This window comes from Monoraphidium neglectum, assembly GCF_000611645.1.
Source record: "Monoraphidium neglectum strain SAG 48.87 unplaced genomic scaffold scaffold00726, whole genome shotgun sequence".
In the NCBI taxonomy this organism is placed as follows: Eukaryota; Viridiplantae; Chlorophyta; class Chlorophyceae; order Sphaeropleales; family Selenastraceae; genus Monoraphidium; species Monoraphidium neglectum.
The window spans coordinates 1-21,202 of NW_014012902.1; the positions used below are offsets into that span (position 1 = coordinate 1).

The 21,202-nt window shown below is 63.0% G+C and overlaps 7 protein-coding genes across 7 annotated transcripts; 3 read left to right on the forward strand and 4 right to left on the reverse strand.

Annotated features, from left to right (window-relative positions):
* Positions 1-115: 115 nt before the first annotated feature.
* On the reverse strand, positions 116-1,738 carry MNEG_5010 (Actin-like protein arp-6; the record flags this gene model as incomplete). Its single annotated transcript, XM_014046508.1, has 5 exons — positions 116-133; positions 341-565; positions 873-1,049; positions 1,270-1,384; positions 1,650-1,738. The coding sequence occupies 5 exons, from the start codon at positions 1,736-1,738 to the stop codon at positions 116-118; spliced, it is 624 nt and encodes a 207-aa protein (XP_013901962.1).
* Positions 1,739-2,290: 552 nt separating this feature from the next.
* MNEG_5011 (hypothetical protein) lies at positions 2,291-2,867 on the forward strand (the record flags this gene model as incomplete). The annotated part of the gene is made up of 2 exons (XM_014046509.1): positions 2,291-2,546; positions 2,800-2,867. 2 exons carry the CDS (start codon positions 2,291-2,293, stop codon positions 2,865-2,867), a joined length of 324 nt encoding a protein of 107 aa, XP_013901963.1.
* An 802-nt stretch (positions 2,868-3,669) lies between these two features.
* On the reverse strand, positions 3,670-6,560 carry MNEG_5012 (hypothetical protein; the record flags this gene model as incomplete). The annotated part of the gene is made up of 10 exons (XM_014046510.1): positions 3,670-3,758; positions 4,028-4,105; positions 4,319-4,418; positions 4,709-4,840; positions 5,039-5,077; positions 5,277-5,351; positions 5,575-5,632; positions 5,827-5,897; positions 6,180-6,200; positions 6,480-6,560. The coding sequence occupies 10 exons, from the start codon at positions 6,558-6,560 to the stop codon at positions 3,670-3,672; spliced, it is 744 nt and encodes a 247-aa protein (XP_013901964.1).
* A 712-nt stretch (positions 6,561-7,272) lies between these two features.
* On the forward strand, positions 7,273-8,122 carry MNEG_5013 (F1F0 ATP synthase associated 14.3kDa protein; the record flags this gene model as incomplete). Its single annotated transcript, XM_014046511.1, has 3 exons — positions 7,273-7,326; positions 7,498-7,571; positions 7,879-8,122. The coding sequence occupies 3 exons, from the start codon at positions 7,273-7,275 to the stop codon at positions 8,120-8,122; spliced, it is 372 nt and encodes a 123-aa protein (XP_013901965.1).
* Positions 8,123-11,354: 3,232 nt separating this feature from the next.
* On the reverse strand, positions 11,355-13,757 carry MNEG_5014 (hypothetical protein; the record flags this gene model as incomplete). The annotated part of the gene is made up of 7 exons (XM_014046512.1): positions 11,355-11,411; positions 11,623-11,739; positions 12,093-12,215; positions 12,642-12,734; positions 12,993-13,160; positions 13,370-13,591; positions 13,713-13,757. 7 exons carry the CDS (start codon positions 13,755-13,757, stop codon positions 11,355-11,357), a joined length of 825 nt encoding a protein of 274 aa, XP_013901966.1.
* Positions 13,758-15,693: 1,936 nt separating this feature from the next.
* Positions 15,694-18,378, forward strand: MNEG_5015 (protein farnesyltransferase subunit beta; the record flags this gene model as incomplete). The annotated part of the gene is made up of 5 exons (XM_014046513.1): positions 15,694-16,210; positions 16,459-16,577; positions 16,791-17,147; positions 17,393-17,647; positions 17,911-18,378. 5 exons carry the CDS (start codon positions 15,694-15,696, stop codon positions 18,376-18,378), a joined length of 1,716 nt encoding a protein of 571 aa, XP_013901967.1.
* A 1,674-nt stretch (positions 18,379-20,052) lies between these two features.
* On the reverse strand, positions 20,053-20,872 carry MNEG_5016 (2-acylglycerol O-acyltransferase 2-B; the record flags this gene model as incomplete). Its single annotated transcript, XM_014046514.1, has 2 exons — positions 20,053-20,348; positions 20,677-20,872. 2 exons carry the CDS (start codon positions 20,870-20,872, stop codon positions 20,053-20,055), a joined length of 492 nt encoding a protein of 163 aa, XP_013901968.1.
* Between the last annotated feature and the right edge of the window lie 330 nt (positions 20,873-21,202).

Sequence of the window (21,202 nt, forward strand, 5' to 3'; positions counted from 1 at the left end):
ACCCAGCACAGCGCGTCCTTCACGCACTCCATGAGGTAGGCCTCCTCCGCCATGTTGAGGGAGCGGTACGACACAGTCTCCTTCAGCAGGTTGGTCAGGGCCTTGCCGCCCAGGTTCAGCCGCTGCACGCCGCCTGGGGGGGGGGGGTGTGGACGGTCGTCGCCGAGAGCATATTGGGCGCAGACAATACATAAGCGTGGGTATGCACGCGTGTGCGCGCGGATTGTTCCATCCTGCTCGCCTCCGTCCGCAAACAGCCAAACCCCCCCCCCTCCCACCTGCCACGCTCAATCACAAGGTTTGCACCAGAACGACAGCCGGGTGCCCCAAGAAACGCTACCCTGGTACCCTCCCAAGCCACACCTGCGAGCAGCTGCCCGTTGAAAAAGGGCACCACGTTGCACGCGCTGAAGCCAATGTCGACAACCACACCGCAGCCCGCCGCGACCGCGGACTGCGCCGTCTTGTTAGGCGGCTGCGTGGTGCCGCTGCAGGCCGCGTTGAGGCTGAACCAAGGGGCGGGCGCGGTGAAGAAGCACTTGAAGCCAAACTGCTCAAACACCATCTGGGGGTGTGCAGGTGTGCAGGCGGTTGTGTGAGAGTTTGTGTGTGCATGAGTGCGTGCGTGCATGCGTGTGTTGTGTGTGTTTGTGGGCGCGCGTGTGAGTGCGTGTGCGAGCGCGCAATGGAGGGGATTTAATTATGCAGGTTCGGGGTAATCATCCAGGCCCGCATGCGCGGCCGGGTCGATGCCACGTCGCCCCTGCAGGCCACCCCGACGCCCCCACATCCCCTCCTGCTGCCCTGGGCTCACTGCCGCCCGCACCCAAACCCCTGCCGATCGTATCATCCGCCTTGAACCGCCCACCCACCTCCTCGGTCGCCGCCTGCACTGCTGGGAAGTTGAATATTGGCTCTGTCACCAGCAGCGCAGTGGAGGCCGGGTCCCACGCGCCGCTGGCGTTGCCAGGGCCCTTGGCCGACAGCGCCGCAGATTTGAACGCCTTCTGCCAGATCTCCTTTTCCAGGTCCCACTGCACCATGTAGCCCTGCGCCCGGTTGGCACGCGCGAAAACAAATGCAAGCAATTGTTGCAATGTGTGCGCCATACTGATAGCTCATCTGGGGACAACACTGACTTTGTCTTTCCACGCACAATCCCCGCCACCGTACCCAGCTGCGACACGAAACGAGCCCAGGTGTCTCTGGGTCCGTGCAGCGCTGCTGCTCCCACTACTTCTTGGCCTCGTCGCCCGCCCTCGCGCGCACCCTGTCAAAGGGCCGCCTCATGTTGAGGCTCATGATGTCCTTCGCATCCAGCAGGGCGTCACCCACGTACACCTGGCGCTCCCCCTTGGGCTTCGCGGTGCAGTTGGGGAACACGCTGGGGGGCAAGAGGGGAGGGGGAGGGGTGGGGGGTGGCGCGCAGGCCCACAGCTGCTGAGGCGGCCGCTCTCCGGGTGAGGCAGGGGCAAGAGGGCGCCCGGAGCCGCAGCCGGTGGGGCGGCAAGGCGCAGGACGTCGGCCGCTGTCGCATTCACAAACGCCCGCAAGCAGGGACAGAAAGCCAGGGTGTGTCACCGGGTGACCGCGCTTTCTTCCTTGCGTGCTCTACCCTCCTGCAGGTCACCCTCTCACATCCCTCTCACATCCGGGGCTTCTCCTCGCCAGCCCAGCCAAGCTTAATGTTCCCTGCACCATTGTCCATCACCAGCACTCGCTGCTCGCGCTGCGCCATGGCTGCTGCCAAGGAAGGCCTGCCCACAACCGAAGTCCTGCTGTGCTCTGCGCGCCGCCGCGGGTGGAGCCGCCCGCCGCAGTGCTTTGATGCACTCACTCACTCAGCCTAGAGGAATTGGGTGGCATCCTAGCATCACCCTTAGCATTAGTTTCTAGGTTTACCGCTACCAGTAAAGTATTGAGGTCACGCTTGCACTGTAGATCGCCGCTTGGAAAGTGTGTGAGCATCTAAAGATTTATAAATTCACACTCTTATGAATTCGAAGACATTGTTGAGTATTACGTTACACCAACCGCTCGAACGGGGGGACTCACTGGGCAGCACGCGTCGCACAACACCCGTACGCGGGGTCAATGACCCTCAGTTTCGAAATCCAGGCATCAAAACCACATATATCACATATTCCTAGCACTCATCGCAACCAGGCCTTACAGATCTGCGCGCCAAGCTGTGCTCTGATCTTGCTCACAATTGTGCGCATATAGCAGTAGAGAGATATTTATTGTCCACGTATCTGACGCTTGAGCCTTGGTACAGCAGCGCAGCAGCATGAACGCAGACGAGCCCACTCCACGCGTGGGATTTGCGCAGCTCAAGAACATGATAGGTCGCCGGGTGCTCTTTGTGGGCCGCGTGGAGAGCCAAGACGTTGGACGGGCGCACATGGCGGCGCCCGACGGTTCGAAGGTTGTGATCGAGGGCGCCAGCAGCGCGTTCGAGACGCAGTTTGCAGAGGTGCAAGGCGTCGTGGTCGACCCGACCACCATCCGAGAAGAATCACACGTCGACTTTGGGGAGAACTTTGGTGAGCAAACAGCGAGCAGCAAACTCCCTTGGCGAGGGTGCATGCGGGTGTGTGCACGCAGGGGGACGCCTAGCCTTGCTGGATGAACCCAGACCACAATGCTGGCCTGCCAATGGCAAGATGCGCTGCACCTTGAAGACAAGGTTGCGGCACGTGCAACTCCACACAATTTTCAAAGCGTGCATATGGCGCGTGCATTCTCCCGCCCTGTCGCCCGCTCACAACTCGCCTACACCCCTGCTGATTTTTGCAGACATGAACACATACAACGAGCTCTTGCGGCTGGCCAATGGCCCCCACCAGCAGATGTTTTACCAGTGACTGCGCCAAATACTTGCAAATGAGCGGGTGACTTGGCGTCCTGTCAACATGAGCTTGTAACCCACAGAACCCTGCAGCCACCCTGCCATTGCTGAGACATTTCCAGCTGTATGTGAACGTGTCGTGTTTCACCAGCATCCCTCTTTGCAACGTTGCAAGCCACATGGCCCTTGCATGCGTACCACGCGTGCCAATGGGGGTCCTAAGAAGACGACGGATGCACAACAGTCATTTACAACAACGCACCTGGCAGCTGCTCTTTCTCTGCGCCAACGAGCTGGCTTGCTGCCGCCAGTTTCTCTACTGGTGCTTCCTGATGCTGAGTCAGCGTTCTTACGGATCAGCTGCCACGCTCCCTTGCCTGCCTCTGGCCCTGCCCTGCATACCATTATAGATGCACCACAGTCAACAGCAGGACCTCAAGATGACAGCAGCTGAGGGTTGGTGGGGATGCATGGGACCTGACATCGGCAAGCTGCTTGCAAGCAGTCATGTACTCTCGACTTACAGAAATGAAATGGCGTGCATAAAGCAGCAGCCTTGTGGCTCCGGATGGCACAAGGAACTAATTGGGTGGCACGGCTGCTGCACAGCTGCGACGGCACCACAGAAGTTGGCGTGGTGCATGCTGCGCCCTCTTCATACCCCCTACCTATGAACTCTCATCACGCGGCCAAAAGACCGCGAAAATTCAGCCTCACCTGCGCCAGAAACATGCAATACAAATCATGCATGCGGCAGGCAGGCCGTTTTTGCGCCGTGCCGTGTGCGTGCCGCCCTGCGCTTCGCTATTCAGCTTTCGCTACTCCTGCACCTTCAAGTGGGTGCGTCTCCAGTCGTCAGCAAAGATGTACTGGTGGCGGTTGTCTGATGCCAGGTACTCCTTGATGCCTGTTCGTGTTGATTGGACAAAGCAAAGGATCAGGAACTAAATGCGTATGTCAGCGACAGAATATCTGAAGCCGCTGAATGCGTTTTCTGCGTTCTGCGCCCGCAATTCAGGTGGACCCCGGCCCAAGGTCCCATACAAGCTGTGCAGCAAAAACCAACCGCCACGCTCTATTTCAGCGGCGCATCACAGCCCCCACGATTCCACCCTCTCGTTGAGAGCCTGCCACAGTCGCACATGATTGCCCCATGCGCTCAATCAGAGCCCGCACCTGCGTGGCCAGCGACGCGGCGGTGGTGCGCCACAAGCGCCGGGAAGCGCTTCTTCACGACCCCTGACAGGTCGGGCACTGCAGGATTGGGGTGGATCCGAGCAGCGCAACAGTTCACGTCTAGTCACTCCCGCTCACAGACCTTCCCAGCGTGTTAGCCCATTGGTCCTGGCCACCCTTGGTCAGCCCCTGCTCGTGCGCTTGACAACTACAAGGACCTGAATGAGCATACTATAACCAAACAGGCGCAGCATCAACGCATGAAAGCTGCGGCGCCCTAACGCCACGCACATGCCAGGTGTATATCCACCAGGTCGAAGGCGGTGATGTCAGCGATGGTCAGTTTAGAGCAGCCCCCAAGCCACGGGCCATCGTCTGCATTGTCCACCGCCTGGCTCACAGGCAAGAGGTTTGGTGTTGATTGATGTTTCATGTTGAAGTTTTGGCAACACGGTTGGCAGAGCGCTCGAAGGGCGGGCGAGGTGTCACCGCGCAAGCCCGACGTGCAACGCAATGCTTAGAGCGGTGCGGTGTTGGGCACCAGTAGCTGCCATGCATGCAAGTGCTTTGTCGGCATCGCGTGATTCGATGACACTTGCGCCCCAGGCCCACGCCATGAGCGCCTTGAACGGCAGGCGCGCTTGCAGTGCGCACAGAACGAATGTATGTGAGGGAGCCCACCAGGCGCTCGAGGCAGGCCAGCCCCGGGCCCTTCAGAGGGAAGCCCTCCGAGACCACATCGGACTCGGACGCGAGCGAAGTGGCGACGTAGTCAGCAGTAGCGTTTGGGGCGCCCTTATTGACCCAGTAAGCCTAGAATCCAGCGGGTTGGCACGCGCAGGGGAGGGGAGGCGAGGAGGTGTTTTTATGATTCGATGTATTGTTGGGTGCCTTGCCCAGGTGAGCGTCACCGCAGCCAACACGTGTGCACAGACACACGCTTGAGGCGGGGGGCCAGCACATGCCGCGGCGCAGAAGAAATTGCATCAATTGTTGGGCCCTAGGACTGACCTTCAGCTTGGCCCTCAAGTCCTGCACACCCTCCACGACCTCCAGGCGAACGTGAGGGGACAAGGCCGGTGCGGCAACAGGGCGGCCAAGAGGTGATAGTCATGCTAAGGAGGGACAGGAGAGCGAGTGAATGACGTGTCCGGCTGCGCTGCCAACCGCCCCCTGCTTGAGCAACCAAACTGATAGCTGAGGGAAGCCTGGAGTCCTCCAGCCAACAGAGAGGCCGGGCTCCACCCACCATGTCGACAAAGGCCGACTCCTCCTCGTCGCCGCCGTAGAGGGAAAACTTGCGCGCTACGTGGCGCAGGATGGCCTGGCGTCAGGACAGGGGTGGCGGGTGGGGCAGCACAACGAAGGTCTGATTGTGCAGCTGTATGCAGCAGCCAGAAAGTGGCTGGGGGGTTGCAAGGTCTGGTGCATGCCAGAATTGGCCGATTGCAGGCATGCGACCTACTTCAGACCCCAACGTGGGCGCCCGCTCATGCATGTGCGTGTCTGCCGTGCACGCACACATACAGGTGCACGCGCGTCCCCACCATGGACTGCACAATGTCGATCTTGCCGTTGACCTCGTCGATGAAGCGCGGCAGCTGCCTGCGACCCAATGCAGTGGCACGAGCTCGCGTCATGGACGGCCGGTACCACGCAGATATAAGAAAGAAAGTGGTGCATGGTTCCTGTTGGCCCGCTAGGCACCCCATTGCAGGGCGGTCAGCGGCCGCTGGAGGGCCATCCCCCCCACTGCGATTGTCGCACCCAAGCATCTGCGCCCTGCTGGCTGCCCTCACCTGAAAGTGTAGCCGTCCAGCTGGCGGCGCAAGAGCGGCAGGATGGGGCCGACTGGAGGCTCAAACCATTCCTGGCGCGCGCATGCCAGCGCCAGGCTTGGCAAGGGGTCGAGTACGACGAGATACACAAACATGATGTTTTTGTTGAAGCCCAGGTTGAAGTGCAGCAGGGATTGCAGGGAAGGGGAAGGCAGCAAGGGGCCAACAGCATGCCGCGACCAGTGCGCTCGCCGCACAGCTGCAATGGCATGAAAGGGCTGAGCGCGCCGCGCTGATCGCTGCCAGCTTGCCGGGCTGGAGCCAGGCTGGCCCCTGGAGCGCAACCCAGCTCAGTCTGTGTGCTGCCGCCTCACCGTATGGGCTCCGCCCGCCCTCTGGCTGGAAAGTACTGCGGCGCATGCAAGTGAAGTGAAAGCACGCCTTAACTACCTGGGGAGTCGTATTCAGCCGTCACCGTCTCACCAGGGGCAGTGGCACGTGTGCGGCAAATAGCAGAGTGCTTAAAGCAAGTGGGTTATCCCTGACCATACCCGTGAGTGCAGTGGTTGCGCGGCGGCCGGCCATGTCAGGCCAAAAACAAGAGCGGGCTGGCTGCGACCATTGAGTGTGGTGGTGTCACCCCACGGGCGCTGCGCGCTTGACGTTGCGCCCACCTGCAGCACCGGCAGGTTTGACGTGGACGCCGAGTAGGGCCCCTCCTCGGCCACAAAGGTGTGCCCGTCCTCGTGCAGCATGGCGGCTGGCCTACACAGCTGGGCGCTTTCGTGTTTCAGGTGCAGAGTGCTTCAGCAGGGTGGCGCGCCCCTGGTCGTGTGGTGGCTCCGGTGACAGAGCTGTAGCTGCATGTGAGTGCCTATGAGAAGCGGCACCGTCCTAACTGCGAATGGATCACTTTCCACCAGTGCCTGGAATCAGACAGGTTTCAAGTGTGAGTGTGCGCACTTGTATTACGTGTGAACATGATTACCACGTTGTTCTCGGTAGTTGTGTTTGATTGAACAGGCACGTGGCAAACTCACCGAGTGCAAGCCAGATCGCTTCGCCAGGGTTGATAGCGGCGGAGCCTCAGCTTCGGTAAGCATCGCTACGCTAGGATTGTGACAGATGCAGCACAGCTGCTGCTGACACAGGAGACGGAGGAGGTTCAGGGGTGGCACAGCTGAACAGCAGCAGGCAAACGAGCCTCAGCGAGCGCTGGTTCTCTTTCTAGATGGGAAAACAACCCCATTGAGATGCGATGCAGCTACATGGCACGCAACAGCATTGCCTGGGATCGCACACCGCCCGGCAGCGCGCTTCCGCGATGGCAAGTGTGCGTCCAGCACGCGCAACCCTGCCGTCCCCCTGCTCCGGCATCTGCCTACGCAGGGTCATCGTCAGCGCTTTGGCGACCGTGCGGGTGGCAGCGGAAGCGCCGAAGCTGCGCCGGTTGAGCCAGCAGGGGCCATGCAGCTCGTCAGCAATGCCCTGGCGCAGGAGTGCGCCATGGGCGCACTCATGGTGCGCGGCTTCCGGGGCATCCACGGGGGCAGGGCCCTGAATCATGCAGCAGTTGTTTATTCGATGAAATAGCATTCTGAAGCAAGTTTTTTCCTTGGACAATGCTGCAGCACAGTGTGCTGAACCACAGTTTCCCGCGGGTGTTTCCGCCCCTCCTTTTTACTGACAAAGGTGGGCTACTTCATGTATTACTACGAGTCTTGGGTGCTGCCTGCGCTGATGCGCCAGGAGAAGATGCAGTACAAGTGAGTCATTGGGTGGTCGCGGCTGCGGCTCAGCGACTGCAGTCACACCCATTTTGTGCCCAGGCAGCTGCAAGTGCCGCCACAGATGAGGGAATCCATGTACCCCTTTCAAGGGGTTGGCATGCACGCAGTAATCGCCTCCAAAATGTACACAGCACGCACGTCTCACACACCCACACATGTGCACGTGCGTGCGCGTGCACACGCCATACACACACACGTGCACACACACACACACACACACACACACACGCACACGCACACACTTGCAACCATCTTCTCCCGCTTGAACGGCCACCCACACCAGCTGGAGCGCGGCCTGGAAGAAGTACCACGAGAACATCTGGCGCCTCAACACCGCCTACGACCGGGAGCTGCGCTACAGCGCCATCTCCAAGAACCTGCTGCTGCAGCACGTCAACCACACGCCCCCCAAGGACGTCGCCGAGCACGTGACCAAGATGATCCTGGCCAACCGCAAGGTCTACGACGCGCTCGCGCCCGGCAGCAAGCGCCTGCTCATCTGGCAGGTGCAGCCCGCGCTGCAGTAGGAGGGACGCGCTTCATTCAGGCGCTCCGCGGGCCGCCGGCAGGACTGCGAGGGGGTGCTGCCACCGAGCGCTGCCCTTCAGCGCAACGCCGGCGTTGCAACCGCTGGCTTATCTCCCGGACGCGATCTCCTCATTTGCGGGTGGGGGGCGTGCCGGCTTTGTTGTGGATTGCCATGCTGGCGATGTCGACCCACACTGGGCCCTAATAGGCGCAGCAGCAGTGGTCAACTCAAATCGAGTAATGCTGATGATCCCTTTGCCTCTGCTGGAGACTTGAAGATACAGAAAAAGCGCCAGGGTCAAGCCAGCGCGATAAGCAAGCCAATTTGCTGGGATGCGCTGCATGCGAAGCAGTGATGCACCGGGCACGGCCCCGCCAATGCAAAAGCCCCTCGCGGCAGCTGCGTCGCTGGTACGGCACACATGAGGGGCGCTGGTACGGCACACGTGAGGGGCGCGATGCCAGGGCAGGAATGTTGGTGCCCTTGCTTGCTGAATTCGTTCGTAGTGGCATACTATACAAGTACGTAAGGTATGGCTAGGTGCGCCATGATAAAGTTGATCGGCCACCACGACTCCGTTCTGTGTCTAGCAGTCTGTTCACAGGAAGGGCTATTGGCTTCCGGGTCAGAGGTGAGGATTTTGCAAGTACAGCTCGGAGGTGGAGGTTGTTGGTTGCTCAGCCGCCTGCAGTTGCCGGTTTCACGCCAGCAGCTGAGCTCGGCCGCCTCAGTCTCGTCCTGTTGCTCTCTGTGATTCCGGCGCTGCAGGACGGCCACATCGCAATTCATGACGTCGCCGCCGCCTGCAGCTCTGGGAACGCCTCAGCCACAGCACCTGCCCTGGTGTGGCGGCTGGGTGAAGGCGGGGCGAACGACGGCGGCGCGGCCGCCCCTGTAGCCGATGAAAACGCAGCAGCCGAGGCAGTCAACGCAGTGGCCTTCCATCCAAAGGACTCTCACACCTTGTTTGCAGCCGTGGGCTCCCAAGTGCTGCAGTTCTACGTCCGCCGAAGTGCTGGTGCAGAGCTCCGTGGGACCACCCTGGTCAACTCCGCAGGCGATGAGGTCAACGATATTTCCGTGCACCACCAGGGCAGCTTTCTGGCAGCTGCTGACGACGGTGGTGACATCACGGTCTTTGACCTGCGAGGCGGCGGCGGCAGCAGCAGTGGCAGCAGTGGTGGCAGCAGCAGCGCCTTGAAGCCGCTACGCGTGATTCGTGGGGCGCATCAACCAATCGCATCGTGCGTCGCGTTCCGCCGCCACCGGCCTTGGGAGCTGCTGAGCGGCGGCATGGACGCGCGAGCAGCACGATGGGACTTCTCGCGCGGCGCGCTACTGGGCGCGTGGTCAATGCAGCGGGGCGCTGGGGCCGGCGATGCATTAGCGCGGCCTGAGGCGGCGCCGCAGGTGTGCAACCCGCCCATGGTGCATGCCCTCACGGCGCCACTTGGCGACAGCCCAGCGGCGCGGCGGCTCGCGGCGGCGGCATGCGGGGACGGCGCGGTGGCGGTGTTCAGCATTGAGGACAGCAGCGGCGGCGGGAAGAGGCCAGCCAGGCAGCGGCCGCAGCAGCGGCAGCAACAGGCGCGGGCCGCTGTCGCTTATGAGGGACAGGACGTGTCGCTTGCCCTTGACCGCGAGCTCAGCGGCCACACGCGGCCGGCGTCAGCAGTGTGCTTTCTGGCTGCTGCCGGTGGCGCGCGCTACATTGCTTCAGGGGGCGAAGACCGGCGGTTGGTTGTCTGGGACTGGCAGGCGGCATTGTTGGACGAAGGGGCGGAATTGGCAGGGGTGCAGAGCAGCGCGAGCGGTCGCGCCCAAGCTGTGGACAAGGCAGTGACCGCGGCGGAGCAAAGGCTGGCTGCGGAAGCAAAGCCGCAATCAGCGGCACAGACAGAGCAGGAGCAGCAACGGCAGAAGCCGCAGCAGCAGCAGCAGCAGCAGCAGCAGCAGCAGCAGCAGCAGCAGCAGCAGCAGCAGCAGCAGCAGCAGCAGCAGCAGCATTCGGAAGCAGCTCCGCCTGTATCCACAGCATCAGCCTTTCCGCAGAGGCGAACGCGAGCGCCTGCGCTTGTCCTGTCAGCTTCACCGGCGCCTGACCCAGGTGCAGGGGCGAACGCAGCCGTCTGGACGCACGACCACGGCCGAAAGATCAACGCCGTGGCCAGCCTGCGCTGCGATGTGACATCAGGAGCAGGCAAGGAGCAGCAGCAGCGTACCTGCGAGTACATGTGTGTTGCTGACACTTCAAAACAAGTGACGTTGTACGCTGTCCGACTGCAATGAGTGTACCTGCCCTATTGAACGATTCAGCTTAAGACGTTATCACAGCCTCATTGCACCTGCAGCATCGTCAATGCACATGTGCAAGCTACGCCCGCGCCACAACGTACGCTCTCATGCCACCGCAAAAAAAGGGCCCAGTAACAGCTGTGCCATGATTTCGCAGCACCACACTAGTCGTTGCGGCACAACAGAGTGCCCAGCAGGCTGTTACTAGGCAGCCATGCAATCTCCAACAGACAGCAGCGCGCATGAATCGAGATGATGGCTGGAAGCGCGGCGTTACACTCTTCAAGGGCAGGGCAAGCCGCAAAAGGAAGGCTCGGCGGAGGGCGCTAGAGGCGACCGTGCGCGCAGGGCACGAGCCGCCGCTGTAGCCCAGGCTGCCATTCGCAAAGTAGTAGCCCGGGAGATGCCGGCGCCCAGTCACAACCGAACACATGCACATGTCAAAAGGTCATTAAGTGGTTGGGCGCGCGCACGCGCGCGTTGGCGCCCCGCAAGAGGGGCACGGCCGCTGGCGCGCCGCGGCCTGGTCAAATCGTTGCGCGTGACATGCAGCAGCGGGGGCCGTGCGCGCCCGCGAGCAGGGCGCGTATCCGCTGCAGAAGCGCGAGCCAAGAAGCGGGAGGGCCCGACGCAAGTCTGCCCTGTGCAGCGCGTGACGGCACGGGTGGTGCAGTGCAGCGAGCCGGGGTCTCGCTCTCGGCGGCGCCCAGCGTAATCATCTGCACACACGCAAGCAGCCCAACCGCCCCTTCCAAGCTGAGAAATTCCGCTGACCTCGGCCGATCGCCGGGCCGCCAACGAGAGACCCACCAGCGCCGCCCTCCCGCTTAACCCGCCCGCCGCCAGCCACCCGCAGCAGCGGCGCTGCGAGTCCTCGCCGCAGCCCGGCAGCCACCGCAGGCGCTGCGGCGGCGGGGCGTGCGCCGGCGAGCCGTCTACGAGTCGCCGTCGTCCGCCTTGAGGTCGCCGCCCTCACGTGGCTGGTCGGCGTCCTGGAGTAGGATCGACAGGCAGGGCAGGAGGAGGTGGGGCCGTGCACGGGCACACCCGAATCGATTACTTAATCGATGCTCCTCGCTGGCCCAGCACAATGATGCGTCGAGCTTTGTTCTTATATATCTCTGCTGCCCCTAGTGCAAGCCTGCCGTGTGATTGATGTTTGCACCATCCTGCCAAATGCACACATGCTGCGCACGTCCCCACCTGCATGTCAGAGGTCCAGAGCGTGAGGTTGTCCCGCAGCAGCTGCATGATGAGGGTGCTGTCCTTGTAGGACTCCTCGCCCAGGGTGTCCAGCTCCGCGATGGCCTCGTCAAACGCCTGGCGGGCGGGGGAGCGGCAGCGATGATCGTACAACCGCCGTGCTGCTGTGCCATCACAAGGAAACACCAAAGTGAGCGCAGGAGGCCGGGGACGCCGCGAGACCAACTTAGGCAGCATCGACCTAAGGGCGCCACCATTTCAACTGGTCCAAAACACTTGAGGCTTCATGCTGCAACCTCCCGAGCGCTGCGCCGTCCATACGAGTATAAGAGCCTGTTACGGCCTGGACAGGAGCGCGCAACCACTGCTAGTATCCAACCCGCTGCTGCAGACCACAACCGCCTGCCGCGGGCGAGTCGGCTCCCATTCCAGCGCGGCATGGCACCGCACCGAACAAGGTTTGTGCGCACCTGCTTCGCCAGGTGGCACGCGCGCTCGGGCGAGTTGAGGATTTCATAGTAGAAGACGGAGAAGTTGAGCGCCAGGCCCAGGCGGATGGGGTGTGTGGGCGCGAGGTCCACGAGCGCGATGTCCTGCGAGCGCGTCGCGTGAGCGAAAGAGAGTTGACGCACTGCTAGCAGCCGTGGGGCACAAAGCATCCCGCGCCAAGTCCTTGATTGCCTGCTGCCCGCGACTGTATTTGGTGTCTGCCTCCGCGCATTGTTGTGCAAGTTGTACGAATACCTGCCAGCCCCGCAGCCTCTGACCCAAGCAGCTGCTGGGCAGAGCACGACTGCATTGCTGCTGCCATGTGGCTGCGCCGAAGCATAAAGTAGGGTGCTGCACTTAGCAGCGCTGCAGCCACAAGCAGCACAGCACCACACCATGCATGCGGCGCCTGATCAAGACCGTGCTGTCCTCAACGTGCCTTGGCACCTGCTTGCATGCGCCCATGCCAAGCCAACTTGCTGCGTTGCCATGCCCGTTGTGAGCCCACCGCCTCTGCGGCTGGCACACACCTGCGCAGCCTTGTACGCCAGCAGGGTGTGCTCCGCCGCCTCCTTGCGGTCCGCGCCCGTCTTAAACTCAGCCAGGTAGCGGTGGTAGTCGCCCTAAGCCACGAAGCCGTGTGGCATCCATTGCAAGTTGCATTGGTCAAAAGCTGAGTCAAACCAGGGGTGTGGCGTTGCCAGACACAGCCATGCCAACCGCGCTGCTTTTCGCCCGCCAGAACGGGTGCTTCACATCTCCATTGAGGCCTCCACGCACACCTGGCCCTGTCAAAGCCATCACTTCAGGGCCATGATTGCTGCGAAGCGCTCATGGCAACCTGTGCATGTGCCCACCCGGGCCCGCAGCTCCACACACACCTTCATCTTGAGGTAAAAGACCTTGCTCTCGCCGGAGGACGCAGTGGGGATAAGGTGCTCGTCCAGCAGCTGCAGGATGCTCGCGCAGATCTCGCTAAGCTCCTTCTCGACCTGGTCAAACGGGGGGATAGGGCCCAAGCAGCCGATACCATCGTCGAATACGCGTTCCTGCAGGAACGATTGGGGGCTCGCACCCCAGGCAGGGGCACCCACCAACGTGGCAGGTCATGCGGGTGGGTCTCCTCGAGCCCCAACCGGGGGCCTGCCACAGGATATGCTCGATAACACCGTACAAGGATCAGGCGCCACGCATGCCCAGTCTGCCGGGCCTGTGTGGGCGGCAGAAATGATCTGACGGAACACACACTGCAACTCACCACAGCGCGGTACTTCTTGATCCTGTTGACGTGCTCCTCGTTGCCCTTGCTCTCCTCCTTCTGCTCTATGCTGCTGATGATGCGCCAGGAGGCGCGGCGGGCCCCGATAACGTTCTTGTAGGCAACACTGAGCAGGTTGCGCTCCTCCACGGACAGCTCCTGATCGTGCACCATCTTGGCGACCTTCTGCATCTCCTCCACCATCTCGTCGTAGCGCTCGGCCTGGTTCAAAGGGGCCCAGCTCGGTCTGAGCTGGGGTGTGCTGGCGCGGACCTCCCGTGCTCGGCCAGCGCAGGCGCCACGCCAGACTGCCATGCCCCAGAGCACCCTGAAACCAGCCCACCTGCTCGGCCAGCTTGGCGAGGTACACTGCCTCCTCGCGATCCATGTTTGCTGCTGCGCCTGGGGGCTCTGCGACCAGCTGAGGGTGTTCACAACTTCGCAGAAAGCCTCCTTGTATCGCGGGGTATGCGCCAGACCTCGATTGAGCGATCCAGAGGAAGGAAATGGCATTCGGCAGCAGAAGAAGGCCGGGCAAAGAAAAGCATGAACAGTGAACACGCGCAGTGCCCCGTGGCTTCTAGGGCCCACATCATATTTATGACGCTCGTACCGGCGTTTTAATCAACACAACGTCAGCACAAGCTTGCATGCGTGTGCCTCATGCGTGTGTGCCTGCGGGCAGCGCCTCGCTGGCCGCGCGTCAGACCTTGCCCTGCGTGCTGCCCGTGCATGTGGTAGGCTGTTTCGGCCCTACTTCAATGATGGCTCATTGCATGGGGCCTGACCGGTTTGCATGGTGCGGCGGCAGCTGGCTGTTGGGAAGTGCAGGCGTTGAGGAGTGAAAGGCCTTGTTGAGTCGCACAGCTGGCAGGCTGCGTTTGAGGGTGGTGAGGGGTGCGGGAAGAGGTGCCACACCCATTGGCACCGCTTGAGAGGGGGCCTGGCAAGGTTAAGCAACTCTTGGCAGCTTTGGGGGCTTCTGGATTTTTTTCGATTTATCTTTAGAATGCCTCCCTAGGTCAGGGCCGCTGCTGCCGCCGGGTTGCATGTGGACTAGCCTCCACCTTAGCACCAGACCTGCGAGCACAAAGATATCGATGTGTTGTGGCTTTCAATTGCATCTGTCAGGTTGTTATCAAGCTGCATGGGGTCTAATCAAGGTCAGCAAACATTGCAGCAGCAGCAGCAGCAGCAGCAGCAGCAGCAGCAGCAGCAGCAGCAGCAGCAGCAGCAGCAGCAGCAGCAGCAGCAGCAGCAGCAGCAGCAGCACCCGCACCAAGACCCTGTGCCTGAATGCAGATATGAGTGGACGCGCCTGCCCTGTTTGTTTGGCTGCACCAGCGAGCCTCACGGATATTGTAGGACTGTGCTTTAATCGTGCACTAGCTTGCTGTGTTGGGAGAAAGGAAGGTGCCATTCGTTATGGCTGCATAATACAAATGGGCATTAGCAATGTGCAAACATTGTGCGCCGCTCAGACGTCACCTCGCGGGTGTGGCACGATACCTCAAAATCATCCTTGGGCCGAGCAGTCCGCCGACAAGCAGCCACCAAGAGCGCAAAAGCCAAGTTCCCCTCAGCAGACCTCACAGCATTCTCAGCATACTGAAACAATAGGCTGGCAATTGGTGCTTGTATCCAGCATTCATTCACAACTGCCACGCACTACGTGACGGTTGCCAGGATGGCTGGCCACGCCTGCCACACAGTTTTTGCCCGCCCTCGCAACTGCTGTTGCTCCTGTGACGAGCCACGCACGTTGCAGAAACGCCATCCACATTTACTTGCAGCTATCACACCAGTCTCCTCGCTGTTGAGACACAACCCCTCTCTGTTAAGCCTGTGGGCAATGGTCCGCCGGTTGCACAAGTGCAGCGTTGAGGTTTTGTCCACTTCCCACCAGCAGGCACGGTCCTCCACCCAGTCAAACCCACGTCCGGTGGATCCCGTCTGGAAGAGACAGGCACCATTATCGAGTGTTTGTGGCTTGCTGGCTTGCATTGCTCATGCAGCACCAGTACTGACTAGACTTGTGGCAACACCACGGGCGACACAACGCCGGCAACTGCCTCCTGCCCCGAGCGCCTCCACAGCCAAGGCCACGAGCCGCAGGGCTCATACATATGCATGAAATATCGAATACCAGCTTGCACGCTCGTCTCAGAGCGCGTTTTCGTCTCATGATCGTTGCGATCTGCTTGTGTAGCATCATTGCTGCTAAAATGCAGGCTGCCCATTCGAGGGCATGATTGTGAAATAAGTCAAATCACGCCGGGCCTCCAATTCCGAAGCCAGAGTGCAACAGACCCCGCAGCTGCAAGATGGAGCCCGCGACGCCGACCACGCGCGCGCAGCGCGACCTGGAGACGCGCATCGCGTCGATCTATCGCGACCTCGCTGACCTGGACGCCACCGGCCGCGTCCACCGCGTGCACCGCGGCGACGACGCGCTGCCCCTGCAGCGCGACCGCCACGCCCGCTACGCCGCCGCGGGGCTCGGGCGGCTGCCGGCCGGCTTCTCTTCGCTCGACGCGAGCCGCCCCTGGATTGTTTACTGGGTCCTCCACTCCCTGGCGCTCCTACGCGCCCCGCTGCCAGATGGGATTGAATCCAGCGACGTCGTGGCGTTCCTGTCCGCCTGCAAGGCCGCCGGCGGCGGCTACGGCGGCGGGCCGGGCCAGATGGCGCACCTGGCGCCGACGTACGCGGCCGTTTGCGCGCTGCTGACGCTCGGCGGCGACGAGGCGCTCGCCAGCGTGGACCGGCCGGCGGTGGCGGGGTTCTTGCGGCGGATGGTGGTGCCGCCGGAGCGCGGCGGCGGCTTCACGATGCACGATGGTGGGCGCATGGCGGGCGAGGCGGATGCGGGGCGCCGCGGCAGGCAGGGCGGTGCTGTCCCCTCCTCTTACGGAGTGAGGGGGCCGAATGCCGCAGCCAGGGGCTGGATTGCTAAGAGCTGGGCGCTTTGTTTGCTGCTGAGCCCAACCTAGGAGCTTAAGAATCAAATCTGCTGCAGCGGGGTGCGAACCAAGAAGCTTCCCGCTGGCCCGGGCCTCAAACTCGCCCCGCGCCCCTGCCCCGGACAGGCGGCGAGGCGGACGCGCGCGCCTGCTACACGGCGATCGCGGTGGCCACGGCCTTGCACCTGGATGTGGAGGGGCTGGCGGCAGACTCAGGGGTGGTGGGTTACCTACAGCGCTGCCAGGTGAGACGGGCCAGCTGCTCCTATCGAGCCCCTTTTCAGGGTTTCTGCCACTCACTGGTGGCGGCAGGGCTCGACTGCCGCCGGCAGCCAGCGATCATGTTGGCGCTGAAAAGTTCTGTCGCGCCGCCCCGCGTCACTGACTGAGGGCTTTGTTGGGGACCTTCCGTGTGATTGAGCACCGACAGCAGCGAGCCTGCCGCCGCGCCCGCGCAGACGGTCGAGGGCGGCCTCGGCGGCGAGCCCGGCAACGAGGCGCACGGCGGCTACACGTACTGCGGCGCCGCGGCGCTGGCGCTGCTGGGCCGCCTCTCCGCGCTCGACCTGCCGCGCCTCGCGCGATGGGTCGCGCAGCGCCAGGGCACGGTGGAGGGCGGCTTCAACGGGCGCACCAACAAGCTCGTCGACGGCTGCTACTCCTGGTGGCAGGGGGGCGTCATGCCGCTGCTGGCGGCGGAGCGGCAGCTGCTGATACGGCAGGCGCTGGCGGTCGGGCCGCCGGTGGAGGGGGACGCGGACCTGCAGGTGCCGGCGCTGCCCAGCCTGGGGGGCGTGGTCACCCCTTATGATGAGGTGAGGGCCTGTTGGGAGATTTGGGTTGGGCCCGTCTAATGGGGGAGGGGGAAGCAGGTAAGTGCTGTGCCGTTGAGCGTCGCATCTGCTTGCCTGCTCGCACCTGCCGAGAGCCCACAGACAGGTTGGCGCACGCGTGCATGTGCAGGTGCGACCCAGCGTTTCAAGTGTTGCATCGCACTGCTTGTTGTGACTACCCCCTGACTAACTCCCAGTCACCCGTTCACATGCCACACCTCGCCCAGGCCTGCAGGGGGAGTGATCGCGCGAACGACAAGGCCGAGCTGCTGCTGGAGCAAGCCCTGGCGGCAGAGGCTGATGTCAAACAGCAGCGGCGGCAACAGCAGCAGCAGCAGCAGCAGCAGCAGCAGCAGCAGCAGCAGCAGGATCCTGCAAGCAAGGGGACTGGCGGCGCGGCAGACTCGCATGCGGCGGGCAGCTTGGATGAGGCCGAGGCGCGGTCGCGGTTGCTCTTGAAGCAGGCGGAGGAGGCGCAGCGGGTGAGGGCGCAATCGCGCTCACAACAGCTTTGCGCCTGTCAAGCCGGGCAGCTGAGTGCTTAATGAAGGGCCAGCATGCCCATGCGGCTGCAGTCAAAGCCTGGAGCCCCATCTTTTCATACGGTACAAACAGTGCACGTGGGCTGTTGCGTGCACCAACAGCAAGCCCACACACTTCCAGCCTCTGAACTCCCTTTTGCACTGCGCCGTTGGGCGCGCCCCCCACAATCCCCATAACCCAACGGACCCGCACAATTTCACAGGTGGCAGAGGAGGCGGACTTGATCATGGAGATCGCCCAGTACAGCGCAGCCCAGCTGTTCGTTTGCTTCGAGGGCGAGGGCTCCCGTGCTCAGGATGAGACGCAGCAGCAGGAGCCCGCCGCTGGCGGCAGCAGCAGCAGCGGCGCAGCTGCAGCGGCGGGCGCGCAGGGGCAGGGGCGGGGGCGGCCCGCCGCGCTGTTTGATACGGATGCGCTGCAGGTGTGGGTCCTGAAGGGCTGCCAGCAGCAGCTCAAGGGCGGCCTGCGCGACAAGCCCGGCAAGCCGCCGGACTACTACCACACCTGCTACTGCCTGAGCGGCCTGTCCGCGGCGCAGCACGCGGAGGGCGGCGGCGGCGTGCTGGGCGCGGCGGGGAACCAGCTGCGGAAGGCGAGCCCGCTGCTGAACGTGCTGGAGGAGAAGGTGGAGGCGGCGGCTGTGTACTTTGGCTCGCTGCCTCGGATCTGACCTAGAGCCTGATCTGGCTCGATCTGTCCTGACCTGGATTGCTGGTGTCCCCAGATGCTTTCCGGCGGCTGGCTGGTTAAATTCATGGTTGCATCACATGCAGCCCATTCGCGGTCAGCTGTAGTTTTGAGCCGTGTCGCGAGACCTGCAAGTTGACCTTTGGTTTCTCTATTACTTTACAAAGTGCCTTGCTCTTTTGCAGCGGCGGCACGCTGTTGTACAACTGCAACTCGAGGCTCCCAGCGTTGACTGCAGGCAGCGTCCGCTGCGGCCAGCCGGCTCAGCACCTCGCGTGTGCGGCGCGGCTTGACTGTGTCGCGGGGGTTCCGGTGGTCCCGGATGCAAGGGGAACCCCGTGCTATGCAACGGCGCGCCAACAACGTCAGGCACGGCCGCCGCGGCGGAGCAGGCTGGGTGCATCGACCAGATACAGTGAATGTGTGCGCACCAGGCTGAGCGGTTTGGACCGTTTGGCAGTGACTCTGGGCATGAGTCCCAGAAATGCCGGAAGATGTCGAGATTGCGGGGAGCTGTCGCCGACAAAAACTGCGGTGCCGCCCCCCAAAACGTTGGCGGGCGCTTGGCAGCAGCGACTGCTGTGGGATTGCGCGCTCCTGCGACACGGCCGTGCCCGTTGCAGGGTGCGGCGTGCGTCGAGCGGAGGGGTGCGTGGCAGGGCGGGTGAGGGGCACAAGACGCAGAAAGGGTAGGAAGCCAGGGATGCGACCCTCGCATCCGTGGCTCAACGGGCCTGCACAGAGTTGTTGTTGGCCTTGATGCGTCAACTATCGACGACAGCGGGGCCGTCGCCTTTGCCGTGAAAAAACCCACAAAGACTTCGCGGGGCGCTAGCTGCATGCTCGTTGATCCCCTAGCCCTTGCATGTGTGTGTTGGGGGAACTTAGCACAGGTCAAGGTGCCCGCCGCGGCGGCGGCGGCACGCACGCGATTGGCGCGCGGCGGGCGTCTGGCGTGCGGTTGCGTGCAGCACAGCGCCCCGGAACCGGGTGCGGTCGCTCCAGCCGGGACCCCGCGCGCCATGATCTGCAGGCGCGATCCAGCGACGCCCCTGTCAAGCCGAATGCAAAGGGCGCAACGTGCAGCAAAACCGCGAGGACGGCCTGGCCACACAAGTGCTGCGATTATGCAGGGAGGGCAGGGCAAAGCCACTCGGGACGGGGCAGTGCCCTTGACCAGATTCAAGCGCGCGTCCAGCAACCACCCCCTGTGCGGGGGACACCATTCGCCCACTTCAACCATTCTCTCTCGTGGCTGGCTAATGGCGCCGCACCCGTGCCACTTTTGACTTGCCTCGCGCTGGCCACGCCTGCGCCACTGCCGGCAGGCCCCGCAATGTCACAAAGTGAGCAACAGCCGCGGGCGGCGCCAGTACGCGCGGACGCATGCGCAAAACAGTGCCCGGCGGGCCGCGCTCTGAATGCAGAGCGCCGGCAGCGCGACGTTTGAACCGCACGGCGCGGTATGGAGTCATGACATCATCGCATCATCAGGGACAGATTGGCGACCTATCTAGGTGCAACTCACGGGTGCAGCCATGCGCCCACAACTGGCAGGCAAGCCTCGAGCCCTGTCGTTTTTTGCCCCTACACACGGCCCGCCTGTGGCGTGCACGTGCAGGCGCGGGCGCGCTGAGTCAGCACAACCGCCGCCAATTCAGCCGACGACGGTCAGCGGCGCGCGCGGGCGCCCCGGCTCGACCTTGTCCCGCCACGCGTCCCAGAGCGCGCGCAGCTCTGCGCAGTACCGCGCGTGCAGCCCATCCACCGCCGCCTCCCACTCGGGGCCCTCGCGCGCGCCCTGCCACTTGGCCACAGGGATGGGGGCGCCGACGACGGTGGTGAGGGGGCGCGCGAGCGGCAGCAGGCCGGGGTCGGCGAAGACGCCGTCGCCCCAGAAGAGGGGCTGGCGGCCGGGCAGGACCTTGTGGGAAACAGCCTGGAACTTGGCGCCTGATTGGGGTCGGTTGGGTGGGTGGGTGGTGGATTGGTTGGTTTGTGGGTTGGTGTGGTGGTCGGGCGGTTGGTTGGCAGGTGGGTTGGTTGGTTGGTTGGTAAGTGGGTACTGTAGGAACTGGGGGTGATGAGTAGGATGAGGGGAAAGGGCCCAGATGGCAGGGATGCATGCAGGAGGGGGGCAGGTTCGGGGGCCATGGCTGAAAGTGCGGAGGGGTCGCACGCGCAGGCAGGTGTCTTGAATGCCCACCAAGAGGGGCAGCTTGTATGCCGCTGCAAGTCGGGCAAAAAAAGCACCCTGTTCACTCCCCCGCTCCACGCTCACCCAGGCTGCCGGGCGGGGGTATGTACATGTGGAAGAGGTCCGCCTCACCAAAGCACGCCACGGGCACCTGCAGCGACACAAGTAGGCGCGCAGGCAGCAGGGCGCCACGCCAGGTAAGACGCAGCGAGCGCAGTTCGACACCCTGATTTTTCCGCACGCGCGCGGCGGCCGCGCCGCCCCTGGACCACAGGACCATGTTGGTGGGCCCCCCAAAGGATGCAGCGCCGCTGTCAGACAGAACTGCAGTAGGAGGCCACTCACCAGGGAGGCGCCCGTCTCCAGGGCGACCCGCACAAACCCGCGCCGCCGGTTGAGCAGCACCCGGTTCTCCCCCTCCACGGTGGCCACCGCCTCTGACGCGCCGCCGGGGAAGAGCACGACCGCGTTGCCGGGGCGGCGCAGCAGGCCGTGAATGGCGCGCTTGCTGCAGGAGCGGAGGCCGTGGAGGAGGCAGTATTCGCGCAGGAAGGGGGCCTTGAAGTTTGACTCCAGGGTGCAGGGCCACGCGCGCAGGCCTGCGTGGGGG